Source organism: Polypterus senegalus, chromosome 17 (assembly GCF_016835505.1).
Source record: "Polypterus senegalus isolate Bchr_013 chromosome 17, ASM1683550v1, whole genome shotgun sequence".
Lineage (NCBI taxonomy): Eukaryota > Metazoa > Chordata > Cladistia > Polypteriformes > Polypteridae > Polypterus > Polypterus senegalus.
Genome location: NC_053170.1, coordinates 88184526 through 88202727, shown reverse-complemented (window position 1 = coordinate 88202727; position 18202 = coordinate 88184526). Strand labels below are relative to the sequence as shown.

Below are 18202 nucleotides of genomic sequence, written 5' to 3'. Positions count from 1 at the left end.
TAGAACAATAAATATAGAGTTAGATAAATGTTGATAAAAGTGAAGTAGGTATAATAAAATATGCATCTACATTTCAAAAAAAATGTTGGGGGGGGGTGCGATTAAAACTTATGAAAACTCAGGTCTCAAATACTTAAAGATTGAGAAACGCTGTTCTATACATTTTTAAAAATAGTTAAGGGGCACAAACTCCAGAACTTCCAGAATAACGTGGGCTGCCATTTTGGTAACTCAAGGGGCTCTGGACCTTTCTGCCTTCCCCCTTCTCTGTCAACACTATGGACATCAAGGGGCGCATTCCCCACCTGCCTGGAGCTTCATATGGGCCTCAACCCGCACTGGTTGTAAATCAGTAATATGGTGGACTTTATTTGTATTGGGGTCATGTATTGCTAACAGTCCCCCACCCCGTATAACTCTAGTGTTGACCCAGAGGGGTTTGTTTGTTTGTTAGGTGTAAACAGTTCCCATTTTAGTTCCTTTTATTATTGTTCTTTTTGTAATTGTTAAATAAATGCCTTCTTCCCAAACTAAGTACTGCGTCAGCACAACATGTGTGGCACACAATGATTGTTACTTTGTTCAGAGACCCCGTTTAATGCTCGTTTCATAGGCGGATTTCATACAAATGTAATTTAGCCCGGTGACATTTACACTTACCATTAAAATGCGTCTCCAGTGTCCACTCACATTAATCTGCAGTCAGAATGGTCACAATGACACAAAGAGGAACAGTGGGGAAAAAACGGTGGCAGGTCACACTGCCACAAAGAAATGGAGGGTTTCAGCCTAATGCCAGAGACGTGACGATCTCATGAAGGAGATGTACACTCACCTGCCACTTGTTAACTCAAATATCTAATTAGCCAATCACATGGCAGCAGCTCAATGCATTTCAGCATGTAGACATTGTCAAGACCACCTGCTGATGTTCAAAACTGAGCATCAGAATGGAATGGAAGAAAGGGGACTGAAGTGACTGTGAATGTGGCCTGGTTGTTGGTGCCAGACAGGCTGGTCTGAGTTTTTCAAAAACTGCTGATCTACTGGGATTTTCACACAGAACCATCTCTAGGGTTTACAGAGAATGGTCCAAAAAAGGGAAAATATCCAGTGAGGGGCAGTTCACTAGACTTTGTTGATGTGAGAGGTCAGAGGAGAATGGCCAGACTGGTCTGAGCTGATAGAAAGGCAACAGCAACTCAAACAAGCACTCGTTACAAGTGAGGTGTGCAGAAGAACATCTCTGAACACACAACACGTCAAACCTTGAAGCAGGTGGGCTACATCAGCAGCAGACCACACTGGGTGCCACTCCTGTCAACTTAGAACCGGCAACTGAGTCTACAATTCACCAAAATTGGAAAACAGAAGACGGGAAAAATGTTGCCTGTTCTGATAAGTCGATTTCTGCTGCAACATTTGGATGATAGGGTCAGAATTTGGCATTAACAACACAAAAGCATGGATCCATCCAGCCTTGTATCAACGGTTCAAGTTATAAGTGTGACCTCTGCCGCAGTGGGATACAGCTGGCCGCCCATCAGAACCCCCTCTTAAATAGTTTTTCAATGGGAAACAAACTCACTCTTACAATTCCTCTTTACGGGATCAGCTGCTGGCTCGCAGTGCAATGTGCTCCTGGAACATTTAAAAGACTAAGCCACGGCCATCCTGAGGTCTCACTCTCCTGTCCAGTTTCTTAAGGTATCCTGCAAGATACTGCTAGGGTGGATGTCCTTCAGCTGAAACTCGGCAGAAGTTGGGTGATGCAGCAAGATGATAACCCTAAACATCAAAGTAAACCCCCAATCTTCCCCCAGACTCCCTCTGCTCCGGTCTCTGCTTCCGAGCAGCTGTTCCCCCTTGATGAGGAAGGTTTTGCGTTCTTTTGAACAGGAGTCGGGGCCAAGGCGTCAAATATGACAGCTGTTCCTCGTGTGGCCGGGTCGCTTCTGAAAGAGACTTGTGTTTGTATCTGCCTGGTCAGCAATAAAGTTTCTAATCGTTGGAAATCCTTCTGTACTCTCCTGTGCAACTTTGAGACCCAAATTTGACGTAAGATACATTGAGTGAATGCAGCTGGACAAATCTGTTTTTGTGTGGGTCTTCATGTAAGGCTTTAGAACGGGGGGGGGTGGGGGTCTTTTCTTTTCTCTACCCACTTCACCCCCCGTCATCCAGGGGCACAATAGATAGCTACCTGAAGATCACATTCATGAAGGAGAAAGAGCCAAAGGCCCAAGATGTATTCTGGGAGGACTCTACATAAGAGGCAAACCGACAAAGCAGGAGAAGGAAATGAGGAGACAACTTGTTTTATTAGTGCAATTTGCAAGTGAAAGTCTTATCACAAAGGTGTTTAAAAAATACATAAAATAGACTTTTATTTATTAAATATGTACATTATAATACAAGCAATAAAGTACAAACTCTTTCAAATAGACAAGTGATTGACAGAGGCTGAACCTAAGCTGGAGTTTGGGTGTCACTGGCTGGCGCTGCTCAGCTTCATCAGGCTGTCCTCCTAAAAGAGGCCGAGGTTGTAATTAAGACCACTGGCATAACAACGTAGAGATGTGACTGCTGCCAAAGGACGTTCAACCAGCTATTAAACCCAAGGTTTCACTTATTTTTTTTTCCCACAGCACCCCTACAGCTCTGTGATGACATCCCAAAGACACTTCATTTGATACCAGATTTGTGTTCTTTCACTTGGCACTGACCTCATCGCTCTAGTAGCCCAGTTAGGCATCACATATCACTCATGACATTATGGGAGACTTCGCAAAGTTAAAACAAAAAAAAAAGGCAGCAGGGACAGTGGCGACAAGGCCCGTCAGTGCTTTTCAGTAAGCGTGCATGCCAGACGGCCGCCATTTTCTCTGCTTTCCCCGTTCATGACCTTGTTTTGCTGTACCGACTGAAGAGTCAGGGAAGTGGAGACCAAACTGTGTTGTCTAACCCTAACAGTTGGCCTCAAGCAGGGATGCATGGGACTGTACAGCATATATAAAAAAAAAATAATGTTAACAGCGATAGGCAGATCATAAGGTGTCAAGATGCAGAAGACTTATTTCGATAAAATAAATAAAACTTAATATAAAACAAAAACAAAACACGTAAAGTTATTGCACATCACGACACAGTGTTAGAAGGCCAACGACAGATGGATAAACGTCTGATGAATTATGTGCGTTAAATTCGGGCATTTTGCATTTTCCCCACTTTCATTAATAATCCGCTTAGTCTTTGTTTAGGGCCACAAAGCGGATCTGAGGACCCAAGCTAACATTAGATGGCCCACTGAAGCTCACCGTCGCACACTGACCTGTACATTTTAACCATAGTTGAATATTTATTAAACGTAATCTATCCATTCGTTATCAATGTCACTTATATTTAGGGTGATGAGCCTACAGTGGTAAGAAAAAGTACGTTTGTGTAAAAGTGTCCTACAATATGGCCTGATCTTCATCTAACGAGCAAACAAAGCCTGTTTTAGTTAATAACACACAAATCTTTGCATTGTTCTTGTACATATTGAATACATCATTCAGACATTCACAATCCCGGCTGGAAAAAGTCTGTGAACCCCAAGGCCAATGACTTCAACAGAAGGAGTCAGGTGTGTGCAAACCTGGAGACCAACCAATGGCATGAGCTTGGAGGCGTGGCTTACAAGTACATACACTCTGACTGATAACGCAGGCTGAACACTTTGAATTGGCTACTCAATAGAAGCCTCTCTAAATCAGAATCATTCCCCGCAAATAAGAGACCTCAGAAGATCTACGATCAAGAAGCTGGAAAGGGTCACAAAGTCATTTCAAAGAGTTTAGACCAGGGGTCTCCAACTCCAAGTCCTGGAGAGCTACTGTGGCTGCAGGTGTTCATTCGAACCCTTTTCTTAATTTGTGATCAGATTTTGCTGCTAATTAACTTAAGACTCGGACCCCTTCATTATTTCTTTTTTCCTTAATTAGCAACCAAACAATATTAAGACACAAAATGTACCAACACATAAACAATAACCTGCGTCCATCACACAATAACTGAAAATGAAGAAAGGTGAAGGCCTCAGTAATGTTCATCTGCTCAGGTCCACAAAAATATTGACAACACTCTTAAAAAAAAATCAACAGTTTTGGAAATGTCTGCCATGGCAGAATGAGCGCCATGGAATTAAATAACTGGTTTAATTAGCAATGAGAATTGGCTTCATATTAAAAAACTGAATGAAGTGAAGTTGGTTGGAATTCGAGGCCCCAACTTAGTTGCTCATCTGTTGGCTCAGTTCTCATCAAATTTATGTTTACGTGCCGTTTAAGGAAAAAAGAATCAATTCAGTGATCAGAGTCTCAAGAAAAATCAATTAAAATAAAGGGAAATAGTTAATTAGAACTAAAAACTGGTCACTAATTAAGAAAGGGTTAGAATGAAAACCTGCAGCCACAGTAGGTCTCCAGGACTGGAGTTAGAGAGCCCTGCTTTAGACATTCATCAGTCAACAAATCGAGATGTTTTAGTGCCGTGTCTACTTTTCCTAGAAGTGTCCGCCAGCCAAGATGACTCAAAAGGCACAATGCAGAATGTTCAGTGTGATACAAAGAAGCCACAGTAATGGCTAAAGGAATCATTTGAACAGGTTAACATCTCCGTTCATGATTCTACAGTATGTAAAGCATTGAACAAGCATGGCGTTCATAGCAGGACGAGGAGGAGGCTACTGCTCTTCAAAAACCTGAAGTTTGCCAAAGACCACCTTGACACTCCACAATGCTATTGGGAAAATCTTTTGTGGACTGATGAAACCAATGACAAAATTTTCATGAGGTGTACGCAGCATTACATTATGGCATAAAAAGGGCACCTCACACCAATGTGAAGGCATCTTTACACTGATAAAGAACCATGGAGGCAGCATCAGGATTTGGTGCCTCAAGGTATGGACAGGGGAAAGGGAAAAATAAATTCCCATGTTTCTTAAGGTATCCTGCAGGATACTGCTAGGGTGGATGTCCTTCAGATGAAGCTCAACAGAAGTTGGGTGATGCAGCAAGATGATAGCCCTAAACATCAAAGTAAACCTATCACAGAATGGATTCAACAAGTAGAAAAATTCACTTTTTGGAGTGGCCCGGTCAGAGTCCAATGGAGATGCTGTGGAATGAGCTCAAGAAAGCTGGACTCTGGATTCTCTGTTTCCCCATTTATGACCTTGCATGCTGTACCGACTGAAGAGTCAGGGAAGTGGAGTCAGAACGCATCGTCTAACCCTAACAGTTGGCCTCAAGGGATGGGATTGTACAGCATATAATAAAAAAAAATGTTAATAGCGATAGGCAGATCATAAGGCGTCAAAATGCAGAGGACTTATTTCGATAAAATTAATAAAACTTGGCTCAAGAGAGTCATTCAAGCCAGACGTCCTAAAAACATGGCCCAGCTGTAAAACGTACTGTAAGGAAGAAAGGTCCAAAATTCCTCCTAAACGTTGTGCAAGTCTGATCCACAGCTACTGGAAGTGCTAGTTTGAGGTGATTGCCGCCAAAGGATGTTCAACCAGTTATTAAATCTAAGGGTTTTTCCACATCACACTGTGAATAATTGATGGATGTGTTCAACAAAGACAGGAAATATTATAATGGTGTGTGTGTTATTAGCTTAAACATAGCGTGTTTGTCTATACTGGTGACTTTGATGAAGATCAGATCACAATTAATGCAGAATACCAGGCAATTCCAAAGGCTTCACATACTTTTCCTTGCCACTGCATAATGGCAGCAGCGGGTACAAGGCAGGAACCACCCTGGACGGGGTACCAGTCATTCACAATGCGCATTCATATTGGATTAATTATCATGACTTGCATTTTAGTAATTGCGATCTGTGGGTCATAACAAGTTCATGGGATGGGGAGAGGAAAAACAGGAAGAAGGGGAAAACTCCACCCAGAAAGCATGGAGTGGACCTCATCTCCTACAGTTTCCTGAAGATAATTATTTCATATAAGCACATACAATAACTAATGGATGGATCATTTAGTTTAGCTCATTTCGCCACTGAAGTGAAATGCCGAGTATTTCAGTTTCATAACAGATGATACATCATGAAACATCACCCAAACCCGTGGTGGCAGGTGGTGTGCAAGGAGACTATCAGGAGTGACACATATGATGCTGTACAAAGTTAGGCTTGGGATGTCCTGTGACCTGCCTTGACTTAACTCAGGGGGAATTCGGGCTCCATTGCTGGAGAGTTTTGATGGCTGTTGGTTTTCATTCCAGCCAAAGTTTCCAATTGAAATCCCCTCTTAACTAGGCTCCTCGTGTCTCTGAAATCAGAATGCGGGTTTCTACGACATCCCATGAGACAGTGAACAGGCTTCGCTTTAACACACTCGTCTATCCCATCCAGTCAACGTACTTGACGTGATCTCCCAAGTATCATCTTCTCATGTGACGTCTTTGCCTCAGTGCTTTAGGAACCAGCGACCTTTCATGGATTCTTTCACAGTAGTAACGGAATTTGGGTCTAACTGGACATTGAACATAGTGAGTGAACATTCATGGTTATGAATTTAGTTAAAACTGCACAACAGCTGAGGATTTCCATAAAGACGAAAAGTACGGGAGGCTTTATCAAGAAAGGCGTTAAAGAGTACTTCACCAAAGATTATGGCCAAAAGACATTGAAGGATGGGCCGAGTTCAAAACCCACTTCTGATTTTACAAACAAGGTGGAGAAATTCAGAAAGGGCCGGCTGTAACAAAACCCAGTATATGCTCTGTGGTTTTACTGTCCTCACTTATCGTCCATGGAGAACCCCAAGGATGGAGATCGTCCAAAACTTTAGCACTGATTTTCTTTCTCCAACGTGCTCAATGTGAGCAGACGATACAGGAAGAATAAAAAGTGATACAAAGTGATGGTGCCCAGAGAAAAGGAAGAAGGTCCAATTCAAAAACTGGGTATTCTAGCTGAGAGTGGCAACTTGAGGCTCCCAGTTAAGCAAGTGCATGAATGTGTCAGGACAAACAGTTAGCCCTGCTACCCACCCGTGAAGAGTAAATCTAAAATCCACCTTGCTCCACTACGAGAACAAAGTACCGTGAGACTCTGGTCTCTTCAGAAGAGTGCTCCACTGAAGGTGGAGATGGGGAGGCAGAGGAGGGAGCAGACGTCCGACTGCTGGAACTGCATCTGGAGAGGCGGGGGCTTGCGGACCCTCCAATTGATGCTGCTTTCTGGTTTGTAGCACACCGACACCTCGCATCTGTAGGCAATAAAAACAGAAGAGATATTAGTGGAGTGAGGAGAAAGTCTTTCCTGAAAGTTATTTGTAAAGAACTAAAAGTGCTGTCAAGATACGGCAGAAAGGCTGCAGTCATTTCCAATACATCACCTACTACATGCTCTGTTAGAGCTGGCTTGTATTTATTTTCTGTTTTTATGGTTGTTTTTATTCATTTTTGAATGATTATTTTTCATGTTTTATGTTATTTACGTTAGATCTGCTAATTGTTTTATTAATATTCTATCTGTTTAAAATGCTATACAAAAACCACCAAATTTTACCAATCCAGCAGCATAAATTCTATCAGACTACCAATTTAGAAGCAGCAAGGTCAGTTATCAAATAAGTATATTTAATTAACCCAACCTGTATTATACATTAACTAGCTGTGTGAGATTGTGCTGTAAAAAGCCTGGAGTCCTAGAAACTATTGAAATCATCAGAAAAACAATGAAATGTAGAGATAAGGTCAGGTAATTAAAAGGAACTACTCTGGGCGCCTCTCTCCTAGGAGGTTTCGTTTTGCCGACGTGCTCATCTTGCTTGTGTATTAGTGGCTAAGCGAGTGAAACTTTCGGCCTGTAGTGAATGTATACTGTATATGTGTGTGTGTAAATGGTTAATGGAAATGTCTTCCCACACTGTTGTTTTTCTCAGGGGCTAACCGACTTTGTCTTTCTTCTGAGGTTTCGTTTTGCCGATGTGCTCGCCTCGCTTGTGTATTAGGGGCTAAACGACTTTGTCTTTTTTCTGAGGTTTCATTTTGCCGACGCGCTCGTCTCGCTTGTATACTAGTGGCTAAGTGACTTTGTCTTTCTTTAGAGGTTTCGTTTTGTCGATGTGCTTGCCTCGCTTCTGTATTAGCGGCTAAGCGAGTGAAACTTTCGGCCTGTAGTGAATGTATACTGTATATGTGTGTGTGTAAATGGTTAATGGAAATGTCTTCCCACACTGTTGGTTTTCTCATTTAGGGGCTAAGCAACTTTGTCTTTTTTCTGAGGTTTCGTTTTGCTGATGTGCTCGCCTCACTTCTGTATTAGTGGCTAAGTGACTTTGCCTTTCTTCAGAGGTTTCGTTTTGTCGATGTGCTTGCCTCACTTCTGTATTAGCGGCTAAGCGAGTGAAACTTTTGGCCTGTAGTGAATGTATACTGTATATGTGTGTGTGTAAATGGTTAATGGAAATGTCTTCCCACACTGTTGTTTTTCTCATTTAGGGGCTAAGCAACTTTGTCTTTCTTCTGAGGTTTCGTTTTGCCGACGTGCTCGTCTCGCTTGTGTACTAGCGGCTAAGTGACTTTGTCTTTCTTCAGAGGTTTCGTTTTGTCGATGTACTCGCCTCACTTCTGTATTAGTGGCTAAGCGAGTGAAACTTTTGGCCTGTAGTGAATGTATACTGTATATGTGTGTGTGTAAATGATTAATGGAAATGTCTTCCCACACTGTTGTTTTTCTCATTTAGGGGCTAAGCGACTGTCTTTCTTCGGAGGTTTCATTTTGCCGATGTGCTCGCCTCACTTCTGTATTAGTGGCTAAGTAACTTTGTCTTTCTTCAGAGGTTTCGTTTTGTCGATGTACTTGCCTCGCTTCTGTATTACCGGCTAAGCGATTGAAACTTTCGGCCTGTAGTGTATGTATACTGTGTGTGTGTAAATGATTAATGGAAATGTCTTCCCACACTGTTGTTTTTCACATTTCATAAGCATGCCTGTTTATGTCATGCAAACTTTGGGCAAGATTCATAAAAAAAAACCCATGAACACTCACTGTGTCACGCTCTGCATAATCTTCTTCTCATCCTGGTCGAAGCAAACGGCAAATGTAGTATTGCTGCCCCCTACCACTTGAACCTTGTCCACTTTCACTTGACTGGCATGGATTTGCTGAAACGACAAAAGAGATTTGCAAAGGGGTGTTAGTCAGTTTGGGGTTAGGAGCTTCAGACCAGGCTGCTCACCATACAAAGCCAACACAACTCATCACCATGTCCTCAAGGCTAACTGTAACATAATACTGTGCCATCCGTGGTCATACACTTTGCTCTACCATGGGAACGGGGTTGGCAGAGACGACCAAATGGTGGGAGAGTCTGAATGGAGAAGGGCCTAAGAAACAATGGCTGGACCGCCTGAAAGAGGATACACGGCGTGAAGATCGAGACTGATGTGCTGAAAAGCAGAACCCATGTAAGGAGGTGACAAGCGCTATGGCAGAGAGCCATTTATTGCAATTTGGGGTCACAAGACTAATCAAACAGCCCAACATGACCACCTGTCTCGGCACTGTTTCAGTGGGGTTACGATTGCTAAGTTTCAACTGGGTGGTCTGAGGTAGAGCCAAGATACTAGACAAGAAAGTACTTTGAGATGATGTTCATTACAGTGGCACTGTTGGGAGTGCAAAGGGGGGAATGCGCAAGCATCATGTCAATTTCTTTTTTATTTTTTTAATTCAGCCCCTGATCACAGCACAAAAAGCGAAGGTGGCCGCTGCCACCCTCTGCTTTTCATATTAATATACTGGATAGGCTGGGGGGCTAACCCCACTTTGCTCTACCATTCTTTCATCCGAGTAAGACTGAGTGCAAAGAAAATCACAGAGGGGGCTAAGACCCAGATCTCTAAATTATAACGGCGCCCCTGGTTTATTAAAAAAGTTAATAATGATGAACGTTACTGATAAAAAACTAAAAAACAGCGACATTATTTAAAAAAAAAAACAGAAGCTTTATATGTGGTAATGTGAAAAATAATTTCCTGTTAATACGTAGAGATGATACTCACTAAGAAAGGTGCTACAGCAGTGGTGGGCTGCATCAGTCCTGGAGGGCCGCAGTGGCTGCAGGTTTTTGCTCCAACCCAGTTTCAGTTATTGCTGATGACGCACTTATTACTCAAGTGACATTTTGATGCTTCATTTTGGTGGTCTCGCTTGGTAAAGTTTCCCACCCTTAATTGCTTATTTCACTCTTAAACAGCTGCATTTGCTGTTTTTAATGGCTAATTTTTAGCAGTAAGATGAAGCCAGCGATTCCTCGTCTAACTTGTGTCCTTTAACACCACTATGGATTCATCATGCGCTATTTGTTCAATTAAACACTTAATATAAAAACGTGACAGACTGAAAATGATAAGTTCTAAATTATACGGTAATAAAAGAAGTATTGAACGCGACGACGTTTATCTCAGTAAATATATTTTTTAATGGGGCTATTGACGCGAAATTTTCACCAAATGTTGGTAACAACTCAAGTAATCCAACTGGGTTGGAACGGAAAACTGCAGCCACTGCGGCCCACCAGAACTGACGATGCCCACCCTTATGCTACAGAATATACAGCCACATTGGTAATGGCTAACATTGATGCCTATTACAATGAAAAACTTAAAATATCGATTAACAGTATGAATAATAACAATAATCCTAACAGCAACATCATTGAGCTGAGTTGAGGTGCTCACAGTTCCAGGGTCCTGGGTTCAAATCTAAGCCCGGCCACTTCCTGTATGGGTGTTTTTCTGTTTAGCTGCTCCAGGGACCTCATTTGTTAGCTATTAATATGGCTGCGTGTGAGCGAGCCTGCTGACGGACCAGCGTCCAGAGTTAATCCCTGCCTTGAGGCTGATTTGGCGTAAATGGCTCATTCCAAAGACTTGGAGGGATTGAGGCAGGAAAGGGAATTCATAACAATAAAATGTCTCCTGTAATGTCATCCCTCCTAAATTTGTATACTCAGGGAACTGCGCCTTTCAGTCTCTGCTCATTCTGTTTGCCATTTCTTAAGTTGTGCCATTTCTCGGGCACTGTGTGTCAGAGAGGCTCTTAAAGTGCATACTCTACTGCGGTGGGGCCTCGATATCAATGAATCTACAAGTTATGACATCCAAATCGCATGTTCGCATCTTGTCCTGATTGCCTGAATGAAGTTGATGCTCCTACCTGGGATCCCCTGAAATACTCTTTGGGTGGCACAAGGTTCCCTCAGCTTAACACATAGCACTCCTCACCTCGGGGTGGCACATACCTGATTGTAACCCATCCTGGACCTGGAGTTTTGTCTTTTGATCACTTCCATCATGGTAAGCTGAAGGCACTCCATTTTGGAATCTGAGAAGAAGCAAAAGATTCTCTAAGAGACAGACAGACAAAGAGATCTTTACCAAATTGTAGAATTCACTCGACTCTTCAGTGATCCATTTGCTGCACTCATTTCAGACGGCATTGTCTTGATTTTAGGTTTAGGCTTCATTAAAATTGTGATTAACGGCTTAGGTCAGTTATTTTTGAGTAGCATCCCCCTCAAAAGGCCAGCTCTCACACTGGAATTAAATATTTTATTAACTAGTCCTGTACACCAATAGGTACTTGGAAATTATGTGATAAAAGTGTGCCAATGGTGCATTTGGTGTGTACGGCATCAAGATGGCATCTTAAAATGCATTTTAGTGTTAAATACAAGCTCTGAGCTCAGGCTTCACCATAGCTGTCACCATGTGTCAGCTCACCAACTGGGGACCCAGATGTGCAAAATGATAATGGCCGTTAGGTCACTCTGATTTTTGTAGAATCAAAAATGTTACACTCGTATTTGTGCACTGGGAATATTCTTCTTCAATAATGAACTTGCTTACCCCATATTTTTAACAACTGAAATAAGATACACAGGAGCAAATATCCACACGTCTATATACTGTATTTCATCTTCCCGCTTTCAAGTTAAAGGGGAGTGCGGTGGCTGACCCCAACAGTATTTAGACGCAAGGCAAGAAGCGACCTTGAGTGGGATGCCAGTCCATTACGTGGCACACTCTCATACAGCTTAGAGGTGCCAATCATCCTAACACCGCCTTCTTTGGGAAGTGTGAGGACATCCAAATGAACGAACTTGGGGATGAAACGCAAACTGCACGTAGACAGTGACCCAGCCGGGAAGTTACGCCAGTTGTAGCAGTTTAAAGAAAACGTTCTCACGTGCCAGGAAAGTGCTAGGACTAGTTTAGTTACTGTATATGAAGTGAATTTAATAAAAACAGACCAAGATTACTGCAAATAAAAAAAGAATATGAATGACAGCAGCAATATTAATATGTACTGTGGTGTGATCGATAAAAATATGTCAAACCCCGTCAGCATAAAATGCTGTAAGTTGATGTTGATTTCTCTCTTGAGCCCACTAAAGTATCTATCTATGTATGTATTATATAGTGCCTTACATATCAGTCTGTTATATACCGTCTTACACACCTATCTATCCTTTCTTAAAGTGACCGTTACTCAAGAATAAAACTAGAATTTGCATGTTATGAAGCAACGTGTAACAGTCAAGGAGGCGCCGTGCTCCATTGATGAAAGACCGCCAACAAATAACCTGTGATTCAAATAAACGGTAGAGTATTTGTAAGAAACGAAAAGAGTTCTGTACTATTAAAAACTTCAAAGATGTCAGGTTTATGTCATCCTGTAAAATTAGAATGTGCCGTGTGTGCTATGGAGGAGGACGGAGTATTTAAAATAGATGTTTGGGGTGGAGGGGATTTTTAGTGTTGGGGACGGACCTTCAGATTGTTTTCTTTAGAAATTTACTTTGCAATTCAGTTAGTTAAGGGAAGTTTCTTTGAATTAAGACTTGATGATTTAATGTACATTGCTCTGATTTTGTTATAGTTTTATATTATTTGATACAATAAAGATGCTTTAAAAATAAAATGGCTATCATTATATAGTGCCTTTCATACCTATCTAACATATTTAGTGCTATTCCTATCTGACAATCTATCAATCATTATATAGTGCCTTTCATATCTATTTATCTATTGTGGCAGATGTATTTGTCTAAGTTAAAGGGGGAGCGGCCGCTGACCCCAACAGTATTTAGACGCAAGGCAAGAAGCGACCATGCTGAGCATGGAAGGACTTGGTGGGGTGCGAGTATTTCCAGGACAGTTTTTTCCCCGGACTGACAGGAGGCTGACAGGGGGATGTTTTCAGGGCCCTATTTGGCTGCGCTTCCACCACACCCAGAAGTGCTGCCGGAACAACCTCGATGGGCACCTGGAGTCCTTTCGGGTGCCCTATAAAGGGAGTCAGTCACTACAACTTAATGGCCAGAGTCAGGAGGAAGAGGACAAAGCCTGAGGAGAAGTGGAGGTGGTTGGACTGGCGGCAGAGAAGGGACTGGATTGGGTTGTGTGTTGCTGATTTGTACACTGTAAATAAACTGTGTGCTGGGTGGTAATTGGTGTCCTTGCCTGTTTGTGTCAGGGTGGCTGTAAGTGCCCTGGGCATCACACTAACTAACTATCTATCTATCTATCTATCTATCTTTAAACAGTGCCATTCATATCTATCTAACTTAGGCAGATAGGAAAGGTACTGTTACATAAACAGATAGAAAAGGTGCCATATCTAACATGTAATACCTTTCCTATCTGTCTGTCTGTTGATCTTGATCAATATCAATCTATATATCATATAGTGCCTATTCTGTCTGTCTATCAATCATTTTATAGTGCCTTTCACATGTATCTATATCTCTAACATATACTGTAGTGCCTTTCAAATTAATCTATCATATAGTGCCTTTTCTATCTGTCTATCAATCATTTTATAGTGCCTTTCAAATCAATGTATTTATCATATAGTGCCTTTTCTATCTGTCTATCAATCATTTTATAGTGTCTTTCATATCTATCTATTTATCATGTAGTGCCTTTTCTATCTATCAATCATTTTATAGTGCCTTTCTCATGTATCTATATCTCTAACATATACTGTAGTGTCTTTCATATCAATCTATCTATTTATCATGTAGTGCCTTTTCTATCTGTCCATCAATTATTTTATAGTGCATTTCACATCTATCTATATTTCTATCTAACATATAGTGCCTTTCATATCTATCTGAAATTACTTTTGTCCAAAGCCATTAAGAGAAACTAATAATGATGATGTTATCAAATCCAGAAATTAAAATAAGCAAAGGTTCTACTTGCCTAAGAACAGGTAATCCCACCTTAGTATCTGTCGCAGGGACCCCTTTCACTTCCATTTGAGCTTCACCAGTTTTCCTCTGTGAATGTCTACCAGTTGTGCTCGGATTGGGTTTTTGCTTATTTGTCTCACTGGTCTTTGCTCAGGTTGCTTGCACATTTCTTATGAGTACAATATTCATTTTGAGAAGAAAATTCAAGGACCTTTTCACTCAGCAGTTACCCTGACGTCACGTTGGCACTCGGTTTTAGATTACTGTCACCATGACAGGTGAGGTTTTTTTTTTAACAGGTTGTCATTTTTTTCCCTTCACGTGTCACTGCTGTTCTGTACCTTTTGATTCCTGCAGAAGAGATGCGTCCGCATCGGTTGGAATGGCACACAACCAGAAGGGCGGTGGGCATTTTGATCGAAAGGAATTGTTCCTGTCTGAAATGCCCAGTGTTTCAGTCTGATCACTCTCATGTTACGTATGTCGCAACCTTAACAAAGTAAGCACAGCTAATTGAAGCAACTTGAGGCGGCTATTGTGGTGAAAGGGGCCTGTGGTAGACGTTCACAGGCAGTCTTTGAACAGTTATCAAAGCAATAAGTTTCAGTGTTTTTGTTATTTATCATTACTGCATTTGCTGGTATGTAAGTAAAGTTTTGTTTATAAAGGCAATGCAATTTTAAATGGAATGAAAGTAAGGTTGTATCCTTCTTGATTGATAATCACCGGGCCTGTGAAGATAAGAGCCTTGTAGCTGTCATCACCTAAGGCCTCAACTATTTTCTCAGTATCTTTAATTTAACTAAACCTCTAACAGGTCGCTCTTTAATGACCTATAGAACTGTCTTACCAGCATCACAACTAACCAAGCAGTTAAGTAAATGCCCCCTCCACCTCACCTACTATCCCACCATCACCTAAAAAGCACGACTTACCCAGCTCCTCCGGCCGTCTGCAAGCTTTGGTGAAGTTTATGGAGGTGCACACCTTATCCACTGTGATGCATTGACTCCGGCCACTGACTGCCACCTAGTGGGGGACAGAGGAATGCAATTTCAGTTGTCAATTCCAAGTGTCTTTGAGCATTTTGAGTAACCACATGTCACCAACAGACGTTTCTTATGAAAATAATGTAGCGTGCCAACTAGGGCTTGTGGCGAGGTCCACTTGGAGCCAGGAGAGCACAACTAACCCTAACCCTAACCCTAACCCCAAAACCTAACCCTAATTTGTTTTTAATTGCTTTAATTGTAAATTGCTTTATCGCGTTTAACCACCAGGAGTTTCAAATGTCCTGAATGCAGCTAAACAAAAGGACTTCATATCTGGAAAAGTACACACAGGCTCAGAAGCAAAGGGTCATGCAGGACAGGCAGTAGAGGGTCATGTCGACTACGGTGGGAGAGGGCCATGTGGTTTGAAATGGTGGCTTCAAAAATTCCAAGGTCTCCCCAAGAGCAAAGGGTCATGTAGGCTGGAGGGGCAGAGGGTCCTGCAGGGATTGTGGCAGAGGGTCACGTAGGTGAGAACAGTGGCTCAAACAATTTCCATGGATCCCCCCCCCTTGATTGTGCTTTTGTCTTTGTGTGCAGTTCCAGTTTGGACTGATGATTGCTGACAGGCAAATGGACTCTGTTCCTTGACTTGATGCAATAAGCATGCCAGACTTTTTTGCAAAGTTTTCAAGACAGGTACTGCTCAGGTCAGTGCCATTTTCCATACATTTACATTTATTTTATCCAAAGTGACTTTTCACCCATCTCTCCATTCCCTAGATTCAAACCCCTCTATTCCCATTGTAGCGCTACAAGAGCTGGTGTCAGTCCCAGCAGCATAGGGTACAAGGTAAGAGCTCACGTGCAATCAAAAACTTCTTAACTACCATTTTTTTTCAAAATTGAGTTTTTTTTTTAAATTTTTGGAGTTATTAGGACTTTCCTGATATTATAAGGTAGTGGTGATGACCAAATATGTCTTCATTCCGGTCATAGCACGATGGGAGAAGCGAGTATGTACACAGTATTTTAATACTGCAAGACAAAAATCTAGCAACTCCACTGACTAATAAGGAAAGACCGCCGACCAATGAAAATGTTGGATTATAACCACGTGACTTTAATGCTGCAACGGCGTGATTTCAATGGCAGGTGTTATTGATTCGTGGTAAAAACAAACAATATTGTGTACGTGAAGGTCAGGAAAATTTAAATCTAGAGATCGTTAATTAAATCAGCGACATCATTTTCTCAATTTGCCGAAAACTTGAAAGACGTGGCATACGAGGTTTTTCTGTAGATGGTGAGAGAGTCAGCCCAGGACGGGGTGCCCATCTATTGCACCACAAGGCCACACTCTCTAGTCCGGACACAATTCAGAGTCAATAGTGATTTTTTTTCCATGGTTGGTGAGATTTAGATAGCACTTTTGCCACTACTTAAAGACGTTTTATAGTTTCATAGTGAGCAAGAAGCCACTTCAGCCACCACTAATGTGTAGCACCTCCCGGTTAAGGTGACGGTAGCCATTTTTGCACCATTAGCTGTTAGGTGGTGAAGTGGTGAGAGAGACAATTAAAAAATAGGGGATGTTTAGGGGCCAGAATGACTAGGCCATGGTGGGCAATTTAGCCTGGACATCAGGATACGCCCTAATATTTTCAAAAGATGCCCAGGGATCTTTGATGACCCTGGACAGTCAGGGCCTCGGTTTTACATCTCATCTGAAGGACGTCGCCTTTTTAAGAGCACAGTGTCCCCACCACTGCACCGTTGCATTGGGATCCGCATTCAGACCACAGGGCAAGCACCCTCTGCTGACCTCACCAACACCTCTTCCAGCAGCACCACAAGCTTTTTCCAAGATGTTCTCCCTGCCCAGTACTGACCAGGCCTGAACAGGCTTAGATTCAAGGTGGATGACCTCTTCTGAAGTGCAGGTGCTATGCCTGCTGACTTACACTTCCAAACTCAAAGATACAGAAAGTAGCTGAGTCAAGTGTAACCTGAAGGCCTTCACACCCCTGTGAGGGTTTAATGCTCTTATGGAAGGGTATATGTCACTCCTCTAGACTACTGACGACAAATACAAAAATACCATCACTATGAACACAATCAGAAAACGAACAAAGGAACAGGCTTCACAAGTCCTGCTGGGAAAAGCCTTTGTGTACTAACTCGCCACCCTCAACCGCCTAACTGTATATCCATTAGACAGATTGCTTTCTAAAAGCACTTGAGAGGTGCAGGTTTTCTCTTCAAGCTCTTGTCCCACCACCCCTCAGACTCTCGCAGTGCCTCCCGTCTCCTTAACACTTACTTTACTGTAGACAATGTGTAGTGTTAATGGGACAGCCTCCCGATCACCGTCGATCCCAAACCGCTTGGATCCAGGACCTGCAGGAGACACATGGGAAAGAAAAATAAATGAAATGAATGAAAATAAAAAAAGTACAATCATGAGAGGTCCTAATGGACTCCTGTCTTCTTTGGGGTGATACAACTACTGAAAGGTCACATACATCTACCAGAATCTAACCTCAGATTTTTATTATTGCATTGAGATGTTTTAGGTACAAATTGCCATCACCTATGAGAGAGAGAGAGAGAAAGAGATAGATAGATAGATAGATAGATAGATAGATAGATAGATAGATAGATAGATAGATAGATAGATAGATAGATAGATAGATAGATAGATAGATAGTTTAGCGTAGTTGGCAGGATTAGATAGATAGATAGATAGATAGATAGATAGATAGATAGATAGATAGATAGATAGATAGATAGATAGATAGATAGATACTTTATTAATCCCAAGGGGAAATTCACATACTCCAGCAGCAGCGTACTGATAAAAAACAACATTAACTTAAAGTGTGATGAAAATGCAGGTAAAACAGACAATAACTTTGTACTTTGTATA

General features: G+C 41.8%; 1 protein-coding gene across 2 annotated transcripts in view; it reads right to left on the bottom strand.

Annotated features, from left to right (window-relative positions):
- Window positions 1-4404: 4404 nt before the first annotated feature.
- The window catches only part of pik3r5 (phosphoinositide-3-kinase, regulatory subunit 5), a 171967-nt gene continuing 158169 nt past the window's right edge, over window positions 4405-18202 (bottom strand). For both annotated transcript variants that reach the window (XM_039739982.1, XM_039739981.1), the window contains 5 exons: window positions 17597-17673; window positions 15217-15310; window positions 11324-11406; window positions 9067-9182; window positions 4405-7279 (listed from right to left, as the gene is read on the bottom strand). In XM_039739982.1, coding sequence (XP_039595916.1) covers window positions 7132-7279; window positions 9067-9182; window positions 11324-11406; window positions 15217-15310; window positions 17597-17673 — 518 coding nt within the window. In that variant the 3' untranslated portion in view covers window positions 4405-7131. The remainder of the gene's footprint in view (window positions 7280-9066; window positions 9183-11323; window positions 11407-15216; window positions 15311-17596; window positions 17674-18202) is intronic.